The 22,928-nt window shown below is 48.6% G+C and overlaps 1 protein-coding gene across 1 annotated transcript in view; it reads left to right on the plus strand.

Moving 5' to 3' along the window:
- LOC129380785 (uncharacterized) overlaps positions 1-22,928 on the plus strand; it is a 215,359-nt gene that overhangs the window by 90,601 nt on the left and 101,830 nt on the right. The window contains exon 2 of the mRNA XM_072285912.1: positions 7,186-7,396. Coding sequence (XP_072142013.1) covers positions 7,186-7,396 — 211 coding nt within the window. The remainder of the gene's footprint in view (positions 1-7,185; positions 7,397-22,928) is intronic.

Here is a 22,928-nt window from a genome sequence, read left to right on the forward strand (position 1 = left end):
TACAAGAAAATTGTGTAGAAAACCAAAGCCGACGATTGTCAATGGAAGCGAATAGCCAAACGCCTCTAGAAAGCTGTTCACTTTATTACAGTAAGGATGCGTTGGACGCAGTGAAAACATTTAGGCAGCGTTTCTTGTTTCATCACGTAATTCTGTAGAGAATTAACAGAGCCGTTAACCGGCACATATGTACGTGTTAGGTGGACAACACGAGCGTCTCAAAGAAGTTTACTGGGAACTTCGCTCGCGTTCGCAGACGAACGCGCCTTACAACTCGGTTGCGCGAGATCACACGCCCTTTTCATCGGCGGTGAACGTCCAACCGACGACTACGAGAAGAAAGGGCAAAATAGCTAAAGAAAGCTGTTCGCTTGAGAACCGTCACGTCCGGCTGTGGGAGGAACAGTGCGTGATGAACGAACGAACACAATGGGCCAACTTCCTGACACATAACAACATGTTTGCAGTTTAAACGTTCCAAAATTGCTCAATTTATCGATGGAATCATGACTTATTTAAGGAAATATTGATTGATTGGACAATTAAAGTTGGTAAACGCCCAAAAGCAACGCATGCGCAATGAGAGACACCAAAGCGGTAACTTTCACCAGCTGCACGTTCTTAACGTGTAGTAGTGGGCGGTTTTGGTTTTTAATTAGCCCTATTTTAAAACGGCCGCCGCGGCTGGGAAATCAATCGGCGGCCTCGTACACAGCCCCTTAACGCCGTATACAATGTGCTACCTCAATCGAACTATAAGCTCTTCTTTGCCTTTTCTTTGTTTTTTAAACGGGGTTCCTTCTGCAGCTCTGCAGGCTGAATTTTAGCTCACGTAACATGCGACAACCGTAATGAAACCTGACGCTTGCGCTGCGTCAGAAAAAAAAAAAAAGAAATCAGTGGTGGTACGACGCAGAATATTCGCTGGCTTGCGCAGCACGGAGCTAAGACAAGGCGGACGCCGTTGCGTGTGGCTAGAAAGCGCAAACACAATTTAATATCGACGCCGTGGACCGAGTAGCAGTTTTTGGCATTACTTAATATCCAGGCAACTTTGCAGGGGCTAATAATATTGTCTCTATACTTTTTCATCGTGATGGTTCCCTGCGAAGCGGCAGCCGTAAAAAACCAAGCGCCCCCACACGTATAGATCGGCTGCTTGCAGCATGCAGTGATTATTTCGAATGAAAGTGATGAATATTATGATGGCGTCATCGTTCAAAAGAATGAAAGGGAGGCGGGATTAGGACCCACGCATTCCACACGGGAGCTGGAAGCTGTACCGCTGCACTAAAGACAAAATCAAAATAGCGTCTCCTTATAGCAAAGAATTTGTCACGCTGTTGGACGCATTCAGTAATCTTGGTAGCAGCGTGCGCAATTTAGGCTTGCTTGATTTTAGACGAATTATGTGCAGAACTTGCTCTTATGACATAGCCAGAACGTTCGGTCGCTGCTAAACATTCTCTTTGCAAAACATCAAGGACCAAGTACGCCATCATGAATAGCGTGCATGCCTGCTTCGAGACTCAACTGCATGGTCTGCGATTGCGGTTAGCTGGGTAGCGTTCGCGCTAAATACGGCCGCGTCTCTTCTTTGCACTTAGGAGAAAGCACGATGTCTGATTCGCTTGAAGCTCTAGCTGCTGGAGTACGCCCGCCATCGGCACGTTCTTTCTCCTTTATTTCTGACACTACATTCAAATATATGTGAGATATATATCTGGTGAGGCCACACCTCCTAGAAAAAAAATGGACGCTGCTCGACACCCGTAATTAGGCGGTAACCATCACTTTTTGTTCGTGTCATCGTCCATCTTACAAACAAACGTACCGGAATCCAGAGCATGACTGTTGGAGAAATTATGCACGTGTATTGGCGCATGTTCGTCGCCGCGTGTTGGACTCTTCCAGCGGCGGCATTTGCCCGAAGAAAATATCTGACCAGGGCAGATCAGCTGCCGGCGTCTCTGGCAATCGCCGCTGGACGATGGTCGTCGATTGAACACGCATAAATATTTCGCTCCATGTACTCCAAGAAGGAAGGAGGAAAGAAGCAGAAATGGACGGAAAGACAGGGAGACTAGCCGCTTCTCAGACCGGCTGGCTACCATGTACTCCAAGCTTAAAAGAAAGGCTGCGGGGTGCCGAGTCGGAATAGCTTCTGTCTCGAGCTTTTTTGTGTGTTTTTTATTTGTACTCAGAAAAAAAAGTTGACCATATATTGCCGAAAGCAAGGTCAGCATAAGGTAACAACTCTACTCAACTTCGTCAGCGGTCTGAGCCGAGCACCGCCTGCTTATAGTGGCTGCGGCCGACCGGTCTTGAACGGTTGATGCTAATAAAGGAATGGAATTCCCCCATAGAGAGGGAATCCCTATATTATACCGACCCAGATCACCGATGACAGTAGATAATCTGAGGATACTCCAGCAAATTTTCTATCGCACTCAAAAGAAAAAAAATTAAGCGAGCTGATGTTTATTCGTGGTTACGGGCAGCGCCAACAATAAGGACAAATAAAGAAACCTCACAGGACGAGTGCTGCACTTCAACTACTTTTTACTCACGCAGAACGCTTGTTTATATACGAACAAAAAATATAGGCAAGCCCAGCTATCACACGACAAGAAGACTACAGAAAAAAAAAGAAAAGGTAAAACAATCTGCGAGGATAACACACACTTTAAAAGATGAAGAAACACATAGATGCGGACACCAGGTACATCAGATCACGGCACATTAGTTCCAAATCACTTCTTGTCAAGAACTACGCGCATGCCTATCCCTTTTCCAACAAGGTTACTTCGCTATTTAAAAGTATTACCAATGTTTGGCTGACGCAACGCGATCGCTCTTTTTTTTTAATGCTGTACGCTTCTACTAGTTTGCGTGTACTCTGATTTCCATGCTGGAAGAGCACAAGGAATTTTATTGTGCACAGTATTAGAAAAGTGGGGTCTTAAATTTGAGCTGTTGCTTCCTTTAGTACATTCGCAACACATCGGGCACATGTTTGTTTTGACCACAAAGAAGGGAGAGAGAAGCATGGAAAGGCAGAGAGGTTAATCAGACGCATGTCCGGTTTACTATCCTGCACTGGGGTAATATAATAATGGGGCGAAAAGAGAGATACCAGGATACCACTAGTTGCACGCACACTTGAAGGTGCGCACCAATTGAGTCTATATAAACGGTCGCGGACACCTGTCGACTTCAAGTAGTGTAGCAGCACCTTCGTTGTTTTCTGCGCCAGTGACGCGCATGGCCATTGTCCAAGGATCGTCGCTACTGAAAAGTGTCGTGAGTCAAGCAGCTTTAATGCTGCCCGGAGAGGCCAGCGTTGGACGTCATAACTCGAACAAAAACGCTGGACTTGTTGAGTGAACTACTGAAAACGTCCTAGGTTTCGGTCCCGCAGGAGTCGCACATTGGTGTGTCGCACGTTGCAATGCGGAACGAGTAAGTTTTTGTAAATGCCATCCCAATCGAGAGGCGGCATAACAATGTTTCATCGGAGCGGGGAGTTCGAGACGGTAGTTGCAGCTTTAGAGAAGGATTCCAGTTTATGTAGGCTATACTTCGATGAACTAGAAGACGACCAATAAGTGCATGTGACAGTTTAAGCCAGGAGATAAAGCTTTCTTGCGGCATTTGTTCTTGTTAGGGGAATCGGAACCACTCGCGTTCCAAACCACCAAATTGAGGTCTTCGTTTCCACACTTTTCGCTAATTACGTCGTTTTCTCAACTTTTTTCTGTTGTCACGATAACGCTACAGTGCGCGCAAATTACACCACAAAGAAGGTGATTTCGGTGTGCAATTGTGTTGCACACGACGATAGGCTGAACATTACGGCCACAATCAAGTGAACTTTCTCGGCCCCGTGAGAGCAAAGCACTCTTGTTTCGACGATCCGGAGAACCATTCACCGGCGAGCCTCATGAATCCGCGTTAGGAAAAACCACAATGATCATATTAATATTCCTGCGCTTAGCAACTCCACCGCAATGTACCCCTTTATATGACTTAGCAACCCTCATCATATACAACCGAACAAATGTTTATAAGCAATCCTCAAGATTGGGGTTTAGTAGAACACCGTTCTAGGGAGAAAAAGATGGTTGGTTGGTTATCTGGGGTTTAATAGCGCAAAAGCTACTCGGGCAGTGCTGCGCCAGTCACAAGTCTGCAACGCAACGCAATGTCAAATCACGTAAACCTGCCGTGCATTATAGTGGATGTAAATAGCCAGTAGTCTCTAAAAAGTCAAACAAGTTAGTTTATGTCATTAGCGGATCATCTGCCAGTAATAGGGCAAGGTGTAAAGGCATATGTAAATTATATAGGTTTTGTAAAAGCTTCCGTCTCTGTGTTTCAAAGTGTGGACATGTCATAAGGGTATGTATTACTGTAAGAGGTTCATTCCATTTTTCGCATGTCTGCGGGTTTTCTTTTCGGGGGATAAAATTATGTGTTAGATGTGTGTGTCCAATCCGAAGTCGACACAGGATCACCTCAGAACCGTTGCTGGTGAGTGCACGACTTCCACTCGCCAATTACGTGTTTAGTAAGGTGAAGCTTGTTGCTTTACAATTGTCCCATTCTTGTTGTCATTTTGTCATCAAGGCCTTCCTAATCGCAGTGATACTATCCTTATATGGAAGCGTTGTGTTTGTTGTGTATTCATGCGCTGCCATTGATGCACATCTATCTGCTACTTCATTACCCGGTACCAACATGGCTTGGTACCCATGAAAACCTAATTGATCTTCCGTATTTGTTTGATGTTGCCATGTTTAAAATATTCCCTAACAGGGGTTCACATTCGAATTTCACGTTTAGAGCCTTCAGTGTGCTTAATGAACCAGTGTATATTAGTGTGTTTTCGTGTTTGTCAGCGATGATCTTTTTAACTAAGTCCATATTGCGTAGACTTCGGCTGTGTAGACAGAGACATGTTGTGGTAATCGAATACTTATTTCCCAATGTTCCGTTACGGCCCCCACACCCACGTGTTCTTTTGTTTTAGAGCCATCAGTGTAAAATTCCATGTAATCTTGATATTTTTCCTGAATAGCGCGGAATTCTTGTATAATATGTTCGTGTGGGGTGTCTTTCTTCTTTAAATGTGTCACTGTCCAGTCACATAACGGTGCAAAATCGTACCACGGGAGCAAGCGCTGTAGCTTTCTGGCAACCTGGAGGACTTCGCGAGTAATGTCATAATTTCGAATATATTCTTCATATCGCAGGACAAGCGGCTTAATCATGTTCGGTTTGTTTGTATAACGTAAGCGTGAGTTTGACTGTGTGACATTGTTGAAGCATATGTGTTGTGGCGCGGACTGAATTCAGTGTACGTAAGAAAAGGTTAGTAGCACTCTGCGCTGCTGTAAAGGAGGTTCATTACAGTCAACATATAAACTCTGGACAGGCGATGTTCTGTAAGCGCCACTTGCCAGTCGTAGCCCAAGATTATGAACTGGATCAAGTCGTCGGATGTAAGATTGTCTGGCTGAACCATACAGGATGCTACCATAGTCTAATATGCTACGCACCAAAGTACAGTAGATGCGTAGCAGGCATTTACGGTCAGAGCCCCAGCGCTTCTGGGGCAGAACTTTGAGGATGTTAAGTGCATTGTTCGCTTTGATTTTAAGGCTATTTATGTGCGCGAGAAAGTTTCATATTTTATCAAACAGAACACCCAGAAACTTGTATTCCTGTTTTACAGGTAGTGTGGCTTCCTGTAGCTTAAGGATGGGATCTGGTTGTAGGCCTCTTTTTTGTATAAAGACAACAGTAATGATTTTTTCACTTAAGAAGCGAAAACCGTTTTCAGATGCCCACTGCGTTAGTTTGTTTAATGTAATTTGAATTCACCCTTCGCATATTTCCAGGTTCGATGCACGACACGCAATTTGTAGAAAAAGAAGTGCAGGCCTTAATGGGCGGTAAGGAGCGCTGCGAGCTCTGCTCACGTCGATGATGTCGCTGTTTTCTTTTTTTTTTTAACCTTTGCCTCTCTGTTCTCTTTCTAACCCCTATCCTCCAACCCCAGTGTAGGGTGGCAAACCAGAGACTAATACCTGGCTGACCTCCCTGCATTTCCTCTTTATCTCTCTCTCTCTCTCTGTCTCCATCCCCCTCTCTCAATGTTTGTTCGCAAAAATGGTTAATGCTGTAAAGCGCTGGAACGTCAGAACATTACATCGGTTTTGATGCGACATGGTTGTGCAGTACAGAACACACTCTTAAAAGAAAGGTCGTCATATTCACTAACGAAATACTAACACGTTACTTGTCCCAAAAAGCGCTGCCTTCTTAGTAAGTGCAGGTAGTAAAATGATTGTTAGGACTTTTCACTACCTGCTGAAACTAGAAAGAAAGCACTAACTTGGTACTAAATGCTACCTCGGTGTTGCAGTTACTAACGCAATTGAAATATAATTACCAACGTTACAATGGTGCCTATTCGATTTATAAGTGCTGCTCGCATTGTCACATGAAGTCGATGGTGTTGTAAAAGAATAAGAAAAGTAAAATAATAAATATATATCAGAAAAGAAAACCGCGTCCTTTCGCTTTATATTAAGGCACCAGTTAAGGGTATACATACGTAGTGTTTACCCTGCAGGTATATGAGGCGTACTGATTCCAGGTAAAATTGTATTACATATCTGCAACAAACATCGATACGCCAGAACAACTTCACGAGTAGTTACAGCCCTAGCTTGAGGGAGCACATGTGTCACCGGTGAGCACCTATGTATTTGGTTAAATAATCAGGGCGTTGTGTACAAATTTAGAAAGCCTGCTGGCTGCATATATGTGTGCTACGACGTCGCACATAACTGTTAGTCCAACATAATTAACGACACTACAGGTTATCTCCATTTGGCATAAGACTCACAATCACGTCATAATAGGCCACGGCCAGACGAGGTAGTAGTGGCTTAGTAGTTACTTAGTAAAAACTACTAAAAAGCCTTTCTGGCAAGTAAAGGCAGCACTTACTAGCTTTACTAGCCGCTGGCTAGTACAGAACGAGTGAGAAAGTAGCAAAATACATAGTAATGTAGTAAACGCGTGCATTTACTAGCTATTTACTAACTTTATTTTTAAGAGTGTACGTTGAAATACATGGCAGCGATTGATTATCGGTCCTCTTACATCTTGCAGTGGTTGTTCGGTCTGGCGCTCAACTGGAGGCGCACCCAGTGCTGGTGGCCGCCCAGCCGCCCGGCGAACTGGTGGCGCTACCCGAAAACAGCAAGCGCTGCGGCCTGAACGGAAGCTTCGTGGTGCTCCATCCGGCACGCGATGAGCCGCTGCTGCAATGGAGGCCTCAGAGCGGCTCCAGGGACGGTCGCAACGAGTCGACTCTACTGACGTAAGCGGCTGGTTCGAGTCTCATATCCACGCCCGTACTTATTTGCCGCATGTTCCGGCGCGTGCTAAACCAGCAACGCTAATCTAAGCTGCCTGCATGTATTCAGAAAGAAGCCGCGGCCATGCAGATACGAAGAGGGAAAAAGAGAGGGAGGAAGGCCGGGAAGCCTAACCAGGTTTCGGGTTTGCTGTCCTGCCCGTATGCGGGAAAAAAGAGGCTCTTAAAAAATACGGGAGGAGGGAGCGAAACACGCACGCGCGCGCATCACGAAGTCCGGTGGATGTCAATACGCGCAATAATGCTTTCATGGCCAGCCGTTCAACTTGTTGAGCACAGCAGCGGGTGACCGTCTCTGCACACAATATGTGAGCACATGCACAAAATGTGACCTGCAGTTTCCCATTCACCGCAGCAGTCGCGTTCATCCAACGATGTAGACTCAAGAAGGCTGCCGCCAATGTAGTTTATAAAAAAAGCAAAAGAAAAAGAAAGGTTGTCGTCGTACCTTTCGCTTTTTTGTTGTTGTTATTGAAACATTCACGCAGCAGTTCGTACAACGACGCGCATTTTGCTTGTCGCGTGTTCCCTAATCTCCTTTGCGATAAAAAGGCGTCCTTTAAGCACCGAGTTTTCCCTTTGACAACATGGAAAAAAGAAAGGTTGTCGGACGAAAATTCGGAGAAAATATGGAACGGAGCACGTATGTACAGGACGTCAGTGTTTGTCAGTGTTTTGAGGCGTATCTATTAACGGACAATTTATACCATACAGCAGAAGTCACAGGTTCTTGGGATTCGTAATTGACAGAGACCTGTCTTGGACTCCGCACGTCAATTACGTGAAAAAGCGGCTGACTGCTATCTGTCACCTGTTCAGGTTCCTTGCAGGAAAAAGTTGGGGAGTATCTATACACGCTATTGTTGGAATCGCACCGCTGGCACGAGTTGTTGGGGTCTCGGTGCTGACGCCCGTTATTGCCAATGGGTCGCAAGCCCCAAGGGTAGCGTTGGCCTGGCGGCCTGGGGCACTGGAAGCATCCGAAGGTCCCGGCAAAGCATGAGAAGACTGGTAACAGAACAACTTGTTTATTCTAACATAGCAAAAGAGCGGCCGGTCAGGTCGACCGGAGTGGAGAGACGGGAGAGCACGTAACTCAACAGTACAAATCGGAGCCTCTCCTGTCGTCCGGGGGCAGCTGCTCTTATACCCTCGGCGTCGCGGTCCAAAAGGGAAGGAGGGAAGGTCACGGGATGAAGGTCACGGGACGGCGCAGCAGGGGCCCACGACGGCGCGAGCGGTTGAGCCGAGAGACCTCCAGGCCCCTCATTCGGGGAACTCCGCTCCCCGGCTGCCGCGCTTTGACAAGCGAGGGCACACACACACACACGCACACACGAAGACACGTGGCACTGAAACACGCCTGGACACGCTTGGCGGGTAGGCGTTGCGGCGTCGTTGAACGGGCCAAAATGTCCGCCGCTTTGAACAAAGCCCCGGCGTCCGTTGCATCCGCGCCGGCATTACCGCGCGTTGTAGGCGAAACGTAACAGACCGCCCCGCCGGGGGAAGGAGATCCCGATGGTCAGGGGACTGCATCCGCTGTCCGGAGGGATGTCGCTCGATGATGCCCATAACCGAAGTCGGGCGTCCTTTGGCGTTTCTTGAGCGCAGTGCACAGAGAAGGCCTCGTTCTCACGTTCAGGTGCACACAGGACACTGCAAAGTGACTTCGGGAGAGTTGACATTTTGTTCTCGTTTCCGGCAAGCGTTAGAACTACGCCGAAAGTCAACCGCTCAGTCAGCAAGCACGGCACAACCCTCACTAAGCCCTGCCAGGCTCTTTCCCCTTTTATACTGCTGCCTAGTTCCTTACAGTAGTTTAGCAGCACTCAGAACGCGTCCACAAATCGGAAAATTGCACTAGAAAGCACATCATCACTTTGAAACACTATACAAAAGCAATAAGTTAAAAATCCTGCCTCAGGAAGAAAAACATCAGTAACAAGCAATTTTGAGGCTGATTCTCACGTTAGGGGCTTCGACTTAAGCCATCGGCGTTACCGTTGAGACTCCCCTTTTTGTAACGCACCTCAAAGGAATATTGTTGCAAAGCGAGGCTCCAGCGCAGGAGGCGGCCATTTTTGGGAGAGATGGTCTGCAGCCATTGGAGAGGGCAGTGATCCGTTTCAATGATAAACCTCGAGCCGGCTAGGTAACATGACAATTTCTGAACGGCCCACACGATACACGCACACTCTTTCTCGGTGGCGCTATACGCCTGCTCACGACTGGTCAGCTTACGACTAGCATACAGGACGGGGTGTCCTACTTCTCCATTTTCCCGTTGGCACAGTACAACGCCCATGCCTCGCTCACTAGCATCACACTGAACAACGAACCCTTTTGTGTAGTCGGGCGATCGTAGCACAGGCTGGCTTGTTAGGGCGCTCTTTAGGGCGCTAAAAGCTCTTTCCTTCGTCTCATCCCAGACGACTGTTTGCGGCTCTGTCTTTCTTAGAGCATCCGTCAAGGGAGCCGCGATATCAGAGTACCTGGGGATGTACCTCTGATAGTAGCCGGCGACACCTAAGAACGACCGAATATCGGTCTTCGTGCGCGGTTGCGGGAAGTCTCGCACAGCGGCCACTTTTATTTCAGAGGGGCGGCGACGACCCCGACCAATCACGTGTCCGAGGTAGACAACCTCGGCCTGTGCTAACTGGCACTTGGGAGCCTTGACTGTCAAGCCCGCATCGCGCAGGCGGGTTAGCACTGCCCGCAAGTGCGCCATATGTTCAGGCCAGGATGCGGAGAATATCGCTACGTCGTCTAGATACGGTAAAGCGAATTCTTGCTGTCCCCGCAACACTTTATCCATGAGGCTTGAAAAGCAGTATGGCGCGTTCTTCAAACCAAAACTCAAAACTTTAGGACGGAATGTCCCCATTGGTGAAATGAACGCCGCATACCTACTAGCCTCTTCTGTAAGTGGAACCTGCCAATAACCCCTGACAAGATCTAGGGTGGAAATAAACTGAGCGCTACTCACTCTCTCAAGGCGCTCCTCGATGTTAGGGATCGGATAAATTTGATCCTTAGTGATGGAATTAAGCCTGCGGTAGTCGACGCAAGGACGAGGTTCCTTGCCCGGTACCTCAACTAAAATCAAAGGGGAGGTATAATCACTCTCACCCGCTTCAATAACACCGAGCTGTAGCATTTTCTTTACCTCAGCCTCCATAATATCGCTCTGGCGGGGTGACACCCGGTACGCCTTGGATCGTACTGGCTCTGGGGAGGTAAGTTCTATGTCATGAGTAAGGACAGAAGTCCTACCAGGCCTCTCAGAGAACAGACCTTGAAACTCTTGTAAGAGCTGGTGTAGTTCTGTTTTCTGCTCAGGCGACAGCGATGCTTTCCTTATTAAGTCACTAATGACTTGATCGGTGTCTTTCCTGTTCGTCACTGAGCCTAGTCCCGGAAGCTCGACCGGAAGCTCTTCGGGCACGTTTACCATCATGCACACCACTGCTTCCCGTTGCTTATAGGGTTTGAGCAGATTACAGTGGTAAACTTGCTGTGCTTTCCGCTTTCCTGGCAGACTCACCACGTAGTTAACGTCCGACAGTTTTTGAACAATCCGTGCTGGGCCCTCCCACTGCACGTCGAGTTTGTTCTTTAGCGATGTGCGCAATATCATGACCTCATCGCCCACCTCAAAACGACGGGCCCTGGCTGTCCGATCATAATAAACCTTGGCCCTCTGCTGGGCCTCTGCCATTGCTTCACCTGACAACTCCTGTGCCCTTCTTAAGCGTTCGAGGAGCTTAAGCACGTACTCTACCACGACTGGGTCGTCGCCCCTGCCTTCCCATGACTCTCGAAGCATGCGAAGCGGAGATCGCAGCGAGCGACCGTACACCAGCTCAGCTGGCGAAAACCCCGTAGCCGCATGCGGCGCGGTCCTTAATGCAAACATCACTCCAGGCAGACACAGCTGCCAGTCAGTTTGATGTTCAAAACACAATGCTCTCAACACGCGCTTCATGACGGAGTGGAGCTTCTCAACGGAATTCGACTGGGGGTGGTGCACTGAGCTGTGTAACAGCCTTACCCCGCACCTTTCGAGAAAGGCTGTCGTCAAAGCGCTAGTAAACACTGTACCCTGATCTGACTGGATTTCTGCAGGAAAACCAACTCGCGCAAATATGGACAGTAGTGCATTGACTATCTCAACTGAGCTGAGTTCTTTAAGCGGCACTGCTTCAGGGAACTTTGTCGCTGGGCAGATCACAGTCAAAATGTGTCGGTACCCCGTGGCTGTTACCGGCAGAGGTCCCACTGTATCAATAACGAGCCGTCTAAAAGGCTCCGTAATGATAGGTACCAACTTCAACGGCGCCCTCGATTTGTCCCCTGGCTTGCCCACCCGCTGACAGGTGTCGCATGTCTTCACAAAGTGGTCTGCGTCCCGAAAACACCCTGGCCAATAGTACTCCTGCAAGAGACGGTCCTTAGTTTTCTTAACTCCTAGGTGTCCGGACCACGAACCCCCATGCGACAAGCGCAACAGATCCTGACGATAGCATTGAGGCACGATCAGCTGATCGAACTCCACTCCTCTGCGGTCTAGATACTTCCGGTACAGGACCCCACCTCTTTCCACAAAGCGAGCATTTTTCTTGGCGATACCTTCCTTGATAATGCAGCGTATGTTTTCTAGGCTGCCATCCTTCTTTTGCTCGGCTATCAAAGCCGAGCGGCTGACTTTTAGCAACCTGTTAAGTCCGTCTGACGTAGGCGCGATGAGCAAATCTGGAGACAGCTCTTCTAACTTTCCCGTGTCGGGAATTTCCTCTCCAGTATCTGCTGCCTTTAACGCTACAGGCTCAATTTTATTCTGTTCGGGCGTGCTCTGAATACCAGCTTGCTGCGCCTCTGACCCTTTCTCATCGTTCAACAACGTCGGCCCCGCAACTACCGCCTTTGCAGCGAGCTCCCGAACCTTCGATCTGGTTAAGGCCTGAACGCTAGCCTCACCAAACAAAAGCCCCTTCTCGCGCAGGAGGTGATCGGACCTGTTCGAAAATAGGTACGGGTACTGGGGGGGCAGCATAGATGACACTGCGGCCTCCGTCTCAAGTGCTCCGAAAGGTCCTTCAATAAGCACTTTTGCTACCGGCAGACACACGCTATGAGCTTCCACTGCTTGCTTGATCCATGCGCACTCGCCCGTGAACATATCGGGTTCTACGTAAGAGGGGTGAACTACATCCATTGTAGCTGCGGTATCGCGAAGCACTCGGCACTCTTTCCCGTTCACGAGGAGGTCTCGCATGTAAGGCTCGAGAAGCTTGATGTTCTCGTCAGTGCTGCCTAATGAAAAAAACACGACTTTTGATTTTGTTTCTGGGCACTGCGCCGAAAAGTGACCCGGCTTCTGGCACGTATAACACAGGCGCGCTTGCCTCGCCTCGAACCGCTTTCTGCGTTCGGCTTCGGCTGCCGCCGTCTCCTTACGTTCGGTCGGACTGCTTTCACTCGCATCCGAACTACGTGTGTCCCCCTTTGCTCTCAAGGGCGTGAACTTTGGCCTCTCAAACTTGGAGCCAAATTCACCCTTTTGACCGTCCTTAGCTCCACGAGCCCGACGCGTCACAAACTCCTCGGCTAACTCAGCGGCTCTAGCCACCGTACTAACGTCTGGCCTATCCAAGACCCAATACCGCACGTTCTCAGGTAACCGACTATAAAACTGTTCTAGCCCGAAACACTGCAGAACTTTCTCGTGGTCACCAAACGCTTTCTCTTCTTTGAGCCACTCCTGCATGTTTGACATAAGCCTGTAGGCAAACTCTGTATACGACTCACTTCAGCCTTTCTCATTTTCCCGAAACTTCCGACGGAACGCCTCCGCTGACAGCCGGTACTTTTTTAGCAGACTCGATTTCACTTTGTCGAAATCCTCTGCCTCCTCTCTCTCCAAACGAGCGACTACGTCGGCCGCCTCGCCGGGTAGCAAAGTGAGCAAGCGCTGTGGCCACGTTTCCCGAGAGAACCCCTGCTTCTCGCACGTTCGCTCAAAGTTAACCAGGAACAAACCAATGTCCTCTCCAAGCTTAAACGGCCGCATCAGGTCAGTCATTTTGAACAATACTCGTTCTCCTGCACCGTGTGCCTGACTTCCATTACGAGCGCGTTCCATCTCTATCTCGAGACGCTTCAATTCCAAAGCGTGTTCGCGCTCTTCTTTTTCTTTCTGCTCTATAAGTTCGCGCTCATGTCTTTTTGCCCGCTCCTCAATGGTCTCAAGGCAATCCGACAGCTCGTCATCTTCAGCTTCTAACTCAAGAATAGCCCTTAGCAGTTCTGGTTTTCTGAGTTTGTCTGAGACATCCAGACCCAACTCTTTTGCAAGCTCCAGTAATATCGGTTTGCGCAACGACTTCAAATCCATGGCTGCTCTGAATGCTGCTTTCTCTACTGCCTACTATTGTCTTGCCGCAAACTAACCCGGTAGCAACGACAACCACAATTACCAGCTCTGTTTCTAACACTAACAAAAGCCTGGCAAAACTCAGAAGAAGAAAGTCCCGCACTCACCAAACCTCGCAGCCAAGAATTCAGCGCAGTCGTTCCGCTGCAGGCAACCAGTCATCACACAGGGCTCGTTGCGCTGCTCCCGGATGGTCGTTGAGCTGCTCAGCATACAGTCAACCGCATCTCTTCGCTGCTGGCCTCCGTTGTCGCGATCTCACCGCTGGCAACCAGATGTTGTAATCGCACCGCTGGCACGAGTTGTTGGGGTCTCGGTGCTGACGCCCGTTATTGCCAATGGGTCGCAAGCCCCAAGGGTAGCGTTGGCCTGGCGGCCTGGGGCACTGGAAGCATCCGAAGGTCCCGGCAAAGCATGAGAAGACTGGTAACAGAACAACTTGTTTATTCTAACATAGCAAAAGAGCGGCCGGTCAGGTCGACCGGAGTGGAGAGACGGGAGAGCACGTAACTCAACAGTACAAATCGGAGCCTCTCCTGTCGTCCGGGGGCAGCTGCTCTTATACCCTCGGCGTCGCGGTCCAAAAGGGAAGGAGGGAAGGTCACGGGATGAAGGTCACGGGACGGCGCAGCAGGGGCCCACGACGGCGCGAGCGGTTGAGCCGAGAGACCTCCAGGCCCCTCATTCGGGGAACTCCGCTCCCCGGCTGCCGCGCTTTGACAAGCGAGGGCACACACAAACACACGCACACACGAAGACACGTGGCACTGAAACACGCCTGGACACGCTTGGCGGGTAGGCGTTGCGGCGTCGTTGAACGGGCCAAAATGTCCGCCGCTTTGAACAAAGCCCCGGCGTCCGTTGCATCCGCGCCGGCATTACCGCGCGTTGTAGGCGAAACGTAACACTATGTTACAGTTGTACATGGCGTTGTTCGTTGGATTCCTGCGATACAGCCTGCCTACAATATCCAACACCTGCAAGACTAACCTGCGTACGATTCAGAGTATTCAAGCCCAAGCCCTTAAGATATGTCTTGGCTTACCACGCAGTGCATCAACGGCTGAAACCATTGCCCTTGCGCAGGATTACCCAATCACGACGCACATTACCGTTGAGACAATGCGTATGCATCTCAGGAATTATGCTAGGACCCCTTCCCACCACTTGGCGAGCCTCACTGCTGCAAGGCCCCGCTCGACATTTAGCAGTATTGTCAGTGCACATCGTGCGTCGCTTGCTTCAGGGTATGCACCTGCGGCCAAGCCAGCGTTTCCTCCGTGGTGTTTGAGCCGTCCACAAGTACATATAATGATTCCAGGACTGCAGAAGAAGACAGATCTACCGGCCCCTGCTCTAAAACAGCTGAGCTTACTTCTTCTGCATGAAAAGTACAGCAACCACGTGCACATCTATACCCATGGATCGACTACGTCGTGCAGTTCTGGTGGTGCCGTGGTTATACCAACGCGAGGAATGACACTGCGGTTCAAGACATCGCATGTCACGACCTCAACGGCGGCAGAACTAACGGCCCGGCGTCGAGCACTGGAATTCATTGATTCTGAAAGACCTCGAAAATGGGCTGTGTTCTGTGATTCAAAACCGGCATTACAGTGCACGCAGTCAGTTCTCCGACACGGATGTCATGACCATTTGACATACGAAGTCGTGAAACTTTGCCATGATGTCCAACAAAAAGGCCACGAGGTCGTTTTTCAATGGGTACCTGGCCACTGTGGAATTAGTGGCAATGATTCCGCCGATAACGCTGCTCGCACAGCACATCAAGAAGAGCACAGCGTTCCAATTCCGCTTTCGAGGACTGACGCTGCAAGGCAGCTTCGACACCTGGCACGCAGTTTCACAGTGACCGAGTGGAACTCGCCAAACTTACGACTTTCGCGACTGCATCGTCTAAACCCCTCCCTGCAACTCCGACCTCCACTCGGACTTCCTCGACGCGAAGCTACGCTTCTCTGTCGCCTCTGGTTAGGAGTTGCCTTCACAAAGGCATACTCTACATTAATTGGAGTGACTGACAGTGCAGCATGCGAGGTCTGTGGCACCGAAGAAAACATCGACCACCTGCTGTGCCACTGTCCAAGATATGCCCTAGAGAGACAAGAACTTGCCAAAGCTTTCCAAAAACTGGAAAATCGGCCGCTTTCTGTGCAGGTGCTGCTGGAACACCGCCCCCATCGCCCGTCAGCCCATAAAGCGGTGAAGGCGCTTTTGTGTTTCTTAATGACGACGGGTTTGTGCGACCATCTGTGACTATTAATGCAATTTCTGTAAAACCACACGCATCAGCGAACTTGCCGCAATTTCCTTCTTTCCTTCCCTCCCCTTTCCCATTCCCCCGGTGTAGGGTAGCCAACTGGACGTTATTCTGGTTAACCTCCCTGCCTTCTACTTTTCTCTTTCCTCCTCCTTGAGGCAGTTAACTACGTATGCGAATTTGTCGCTTCATTATGTCCCGTTACCCTTTTGGCAGTGTAGTATAATTGAGCTCGAGTCTGTGGCTTAATCAGGCCTCTCTTTAGAAGCAGTGCCCTTAAGGAGCTAGAACATTGCAGAAGGCTTTACAGACATCTGTAGTAACCAAGATATTTCCATGCTCCGCTTGCAGCAAAACTTCATGAACAGGTTTATTTCATGATATGCAGGTGAGCAAGAAGTTTTTCTGCGCCTGCTCCAACATATTTATGCTAAGAGCTAAGCCGGCAAAGAATTCAGGCCTAAAATGCCTGGACTCTTTTGTAAAGGCATTGCAGCAAAAGAAATAGAACTTGTTTTCACCGAATGAAGAATTTTCTCTCTCAGTCAAACCACTTTCTGCTTGATAGATGGCGGATTTCCGTTTCACTTGTCCTAGCCACCAGTGTCTTTTTGCCAGCTCTTTAACATCCCGGAAACACATTGAGTTTGTTGCAAGTTCTTTCTATCTTTCTTGTTCAAGTTTTTAAGGGAGATAAAAAGAAGAAACCACTTCGGGGGGGGGGGGGGGGGGGGGCTTAGTTCATTGCCAGTTCCACTGCACAGCCACGTTCTCGCGATGATCAAGCCAACAGACGTAGATTATGATCTATAACTGAACTATTTACGTGCTGGCGCGAAAGTGCACTGTCATGAGAAAAGTGATATAGTGTAGCCGACCGTTCCTGGTGCTTTTACATAGGCGTTGCGTTTTGCCTTTCATCGGCGAATATGTATTCATCCGGGGACGCCTGCAGGCTTTCTCTGTAGGCTAGCGGCCACCCGAGCCGCAGTGCATAGGCTTTCGCACGCTCTGGCCCCTGGTGGTCCGCGACAGGCGGCAGCCGACACGGGGGAAATTAAGGCCTGCATTATGAATGGCGCTAGAGACAAGGGGCCCTGAATATTTCACTGCGCGCTCACGTTCTTCCGCTCCTCGCCGTATCCACTGCCTCCACGCAGTCTATAACGAGAGAGAGAAGCGTGAGAGAAAAAAAGAACCAAAACGCACGTAGAATCTATTTGCCATGAGAGTCACCGAATGCGGCATGTGGGAGGCGCAGACAAAAGTCGGTATCGGCGCGAGACGAGAAGTACGCTTTTTCTTTTCACAGATCACATTAATATTGCCGCGAAATTTGTCGTCTGTGCAGCCGCGGTATAGCACGTAGTACACGGTGCCCTTTTCCTACCCTTTCCAATGAGTGCTCTTCCTGAGAGTGGGCCGCGTACTTGAAAGAAATGGGCGGAGTGATCGTACTGTAGGCGTGGTTGTGCAAAATGATCGAACGTACAATCGCATATGGGGAGCAAGCTCATTGCGTAGATTCACTCCAAAAAGACCGTCCTTTTGCTATATTGTCAAGTAGCCGATTGCCGTAGGCAAATTTCTCTCACATCCCAAACGATGCCAAAGTGAATTATGGGGGAAGTAACGCAGCGAGCCTTGTTACTGAAGCATGTAATTTGACACGTAGGAGACCGAGAAATCTAGTTGGAGTTATTCGTATGTCGCAATGAAGCCCCTGTTGTTGAACGCGAATGACATGGTAACGTATTGCCACGGAATAATTGTCACAACAAGCAAAATAGATAAGAAATGAACAAGTGTAGATCTCCAAGGCAATTACTATAAACCAGCTCTGTACACTGCATCCTGCAACGATGGTTTGTCTCCTAGAACGGTAGAATGGAGCCTGCCATTATTCCCAGCGCTGGAGAGCTGCTTCATAAGTTGCCCATCTGGACCGCGACTCTCGTATGCCAGCGCATCCAGGAACATCGAATGACCACCTGCCGGAAGAAGTCGCGTGCCAGCGTCTTAGTTGTGCTGTGTGGGTGCGCTCGGTCAGGTCAAAAATGTGTCGTGCACGCCAGAAATGGTAGTTGCTGATCCCAGATGCCGTGCACACGCAGCACTGACTCTGAGATTGGTTCATTCACTGTCCTTACAGCCATTTTGTGACACACGCTACGCCACCGATGGAGCTCGTGGACGGGTTTTCTACTGGAGCTTATGGTTCATTCTTCTCGTCCGCCGTAAATAACGTCTGTCCCAGTCTGCTTCTATGAGCCGACTCTCAATGTTCTGCACTTTCTCGTTCACCGCTGATTTTACCTTTTAATTTGTGCCAAGATTTAAGTTTATCCCATCGATCGAGTGCTCTGGAAGGATGTAAACCAAATTTAAAAGTAAGAAAGTTTAAGCCCAAGTTTTTGCATCTGTGAAGTGTGCTGAAATGTGCTAAATTTACGCTCTCTCATCGCAAGTTCGAAGAAACAGAACAATGCACGTGAAGGGCATCACGAGCGAAAAAGAAAGGGGGGGAGGGGTTGGAATTTTTTGGTGGGGAAGGAGGGAAGGGGGTGTGCAATAACGTCAGAAACAGCTCTGGATGGCGGCCAGTACAGTATGAGGCGTATCGGCGGTCGTACTAATACTGAAGACGGCGCGTGCGCGCGTGTGTAAGGCATATGTACCGAGTGCCGTGACAGTGACCCCGTTACAGTCCTAATATGCTTCGTTGCTCGACGAAGCTGACTAAAGGGAATCGGCCATTAGGGCAGCGCATATTGTACCTTTGCCCCACGCGCACTTCTCAACGCAGGACTCGAGAGCGGCAAGACGTCCCCATAGTCAGAACAAAATGACGACGAAATAGAGAGATTTATCGTGGTGGTCATGATCACCAAAGAAAAACACACATTCAAATAACGACAAATTTACTAATTATCTCCCTAATTATTCACTTTAAGGCACATATTGTAATTCAAGAATTGTGGCCGGTGAGCTTCCAAGGCGTAACCCCTTATAATTAATTTCAGGATGACAACAACTTCTGGAAATTCATTGCCTAAATGTGCGATGAAATACTTGGGCATTCCAGTTGCTTCCTACTTCAATATATAAAAGAGCTTCTTTTTAAAAAATTAAGTGCAAAAACAGTGCTTCTTTACTGTTAGTTTCATGGCGCATACCTTGAAACCTATGCTACCCTCAACTTTCGTTTTTAAGTGGATGGGCCTTGCAAATTACAATATGCGCCATAAATTAATTAATTGAGAAGTTAATCACCGAATGTCCGTGAATTATTGATTACGTGTTTCCGTTTCTCGCGCAAGTAATGTCGGCCTCTTTGAATGATCTAGCCCAGGATTTAGCTATCACAGCCGATTTTTAAGTAAGTCTATAAAACTTAAGAATGACCACAGCGTATAATGGAGGCTGAAGAGCTTCTTGCGTCAGTGTATAACGGAATTACGAATTACAATTGACCAGCGTGTTAAAATATATATTACCGCCAGTTTTATTCGCTCGAATCCTAGCCATGTAGTACGTTGCGATGGTTCTCCAAGGTTCAAGAGTCAGCTGAAATGGCTAGCGGTGTGCAAAACAGTAGTCCACCTATGCATTCGCTGTATAATATGTAAAACTATTTGGCAGGCGTAGTACGACCGTTGATATCACACAGTAACTCACGGCTACAATTAACAGAGGATGTATTTCCGTCTTTCTCTGTTGCCTGTTCACGTGTCAGCAACAACTCCAGTGGAAAACGTCACACAGGCAAATGTGCCTCTATAGAAAATAATTTCTGTGCGGCTGATATTTTCACAGTAACCGAGAACTTGACCACGCTTCGCTTAGGCCCAAGAGCTAAACTTGACCGCGACGGCTCGGGCGCAGGATTTAACCTTACGGGCCCTTACCCTGTACGGGCTAGGTTTGAAGCCACCGGGCCGGGTGATGCTTTACTAAAGCTTAGCTTGCAGCGCGAATGCCAAAATACATGCCCATTGTCGTCCAGCGTCACATGCTGCGCGGGCAGTAAATAGGAACTTTTCTGCGACCTTGTTAAAACGCCTCACTTGCTAGAATCCCATGCGGAGAAGGGCTTCCTGGTTTGCTATTGCTGGTTATTTATTTATTTATTTATTTGTAAAATACCTTACAAGTCCCCTACATGGGGCATTGAGTAAGATGGGCGTAGAACCAAATAAGCACGTAAAAGTGGCAATGTCATGACAATATTAACCTAGAAAAAAAAGAAAGAAAATAAAACACCAGCCAGGTTCACAGCCTAAAAATTACAGAAATGTGTTAGCGAGATACAGCTGTGTATCAGAACAATAAAAAACAACTTGATAAGTTTGTGAAAAAACGTATTACAGTACAGGGAAAAAGTATGAAAAATAAAACCACACAGTGGGTATGATAACATAGGTTAACAAAGGTTAAGCGAGTTCAGCGAGTGCCTGAATTTTTCACTGTCAGTTTCCGCAACTATGTTATCGGGGAGGCTCTTCCAGAGACGAATGGCACGTGCAAATGCAGACGAGTTAAAGGCTTCAGTTTTACCGTAGATGCGCGTGAAGCTATGATGATTGTGTAATATGTGCGGCATGGGCAAAGACGTTTCTAGGCGTAGGGTGCGTTTGTATGCGTGGTGGGCGTACTTATGAAATATAGGCAAAAGGACTATGTCGCGACGATTAATTAGCAGCTCAAGTGAAAGGTGAAGCTCTATTTGAGTTATGCTAGAACTCAAGCCGTGGTCGAACAAATGTTTGAAAGACCAGTTTCAATGCAGCTTCTAAGAGAGCTCGCGTTTTCTAGGCACAGAAACTCCTTGTTTTATTTATCTAGTTCTCAAACGGCACCAATAGGGCCCTTAACTGACAATGACCTATATATATAATGTAAGGAGGTTTATTGGACGAGTCCAACAAACAGGCGGTAATGAATTGTAATGAATAAAGGAAGAGAATGGCATCCCGGGCTCAGCGATCATCATCAAGAGCGGAGGGCACGAGATCGGCGCTCGAACGCCACCATGTCGTTCTCCCTGGGTACTGTTCCGAGCTGCCGCCTGTTTGTTGGACTCGTCCAATAAACCTCCTTACATTATATATATATAATAGGGGGGGGGGGGGGGGGGGGTCAGAGAAGGCAAATTATACGCCTAGTTATTTAATTTGTCCTTACGTTCGTTTCAATTAGCACCTGGATGACTGCGTGTTCACTGAGAGGAAATTATTTAGCCGTTGTACTTTCTGGTATGTTGTTAGGATGGATCGTTGGGCGTGTTGGTTAAGCATGATCTGAAGTGAAGGCGCTAAAACGATACCCTGTGTCTGTGTGTGTGTTTCTTCTTTGTCCTCCGTCGTTTTAGCGCCTTCACTTCAGATCTTGTGGTATGTAGTCATTGTATTTGTGCATCGAACTATAGAGTACTTTTCTGTCTCTTTTCGCAGCAGCAAGGCTTGAGTAATGCTGTTCACGTGTGCTTCGCAACCAAACAGAACAATCCACTTCGCACTGGAGCTGCTTTTGACGTAGCCAGTGTACGGCAGTCGCACAAGTCAAGTCGTAGAAATAGAAGAGCTTGCGAGTAGCGCGCGCGGCCTCCCCCCTCCAACAAGCGATGACAGAGGAGTTTCGAAGCACGGCAACATGCGACGCAGTATTTACCGAGAGTCCCACGAGGCACGCCGCCTGGTCGCATGTCAGTCGTGGCAAACTCCACACGCCAAGAAGCGGTCCATAAGTCAGTGACGCCTGTGTCAAAAACCTCGCGTGTCAACAATGCCTCGTACGCCTGCTGGCGTGACTCACCTGCATGTATATGCCACTGCCGCAGAAAGCTTTTCGCTGTCGCTTTGTTTGCTGATGTCAAACCTTGTCTTCGACGATTTCGTGCCGTCTTCGCTGGCAGTCGTTCATGATGCAAGGCCACCTACACGCTGCGCTCGAACGTGGCGGGTCCATATCGGCCGGAGTGCAGCTACAGTGCGCTGCTGGACGCCAAGCGCGTGCGGGGATCGCAAGCACTTATCTCTGCGGTCGTGCACAGTCTTCGACCGCGACCCGCCCCTCCTGGGACACCGGACCCACGTCTCTCCATCGACAAAGTTGCCACATTCTCCGAGCCTCTCGTGATACTCGAGCAAAAATAAAAGGATCCAGGCCATCAATTGCAGGATATATCATAAAGTTGTCACATACACACGCACAACTTCGGCGAGACCCCTAGGATGATGCACGAACGAGAGACTCACTTAGTAATGAACTCGCTGCAGCAATGGCACACAATTCCACGGGCGCATTCTTGCATTGACGCACAGCACGTTGCACGTGCGAGTTGCTTTTTCGGTTTGACACTTAAGTACATTATCGGCAGTCAAAAAAGGAACGTGTGACTGTTGCGTCGGCTCCATTTGGTGGGAAGCCTTTTTACGAACATTGTAGGGGAACGTTCGAGTGCTCACCCGGTTCCAAAAACACAGAGAGGAATAAGCGGTAAAATAGCACAGGATCTGTAGAGTGCTGTGCTAAGGTTTGTGGGTGCTTTCCGCAATTCCGAGTAGCATTACTTAAAGACATTCTGTATCCATTTCGCTGACAAACAACTGGCGTGCGTGAAATCGCATTCTTTGTCGTTTTATCGAGTGTTTTTTCTCTTCTCGCCGAATCACATCGTAGCAGTGTGCCGCTGCTCCTTCTCGTTTTTGAGGTGTAATGCATGCGTGTAGCGTGCATGGGGCCAAATTGTCGTC

This window comes from Dermacentor andersoni, chromosome 1, assembly GCF_023375885.2.
Source record: "Dermacentor andersoni chromosome 1, qqDerAnde1_hic_scaffold, whole genome shotgun sequence".
Taxonomy (NCBI): Eukaryota; Metazoa; Arthropoda; class Arachnida; order Ixodida; family Ixodidae; genus Dermacentor; species Dermacentor andersoni.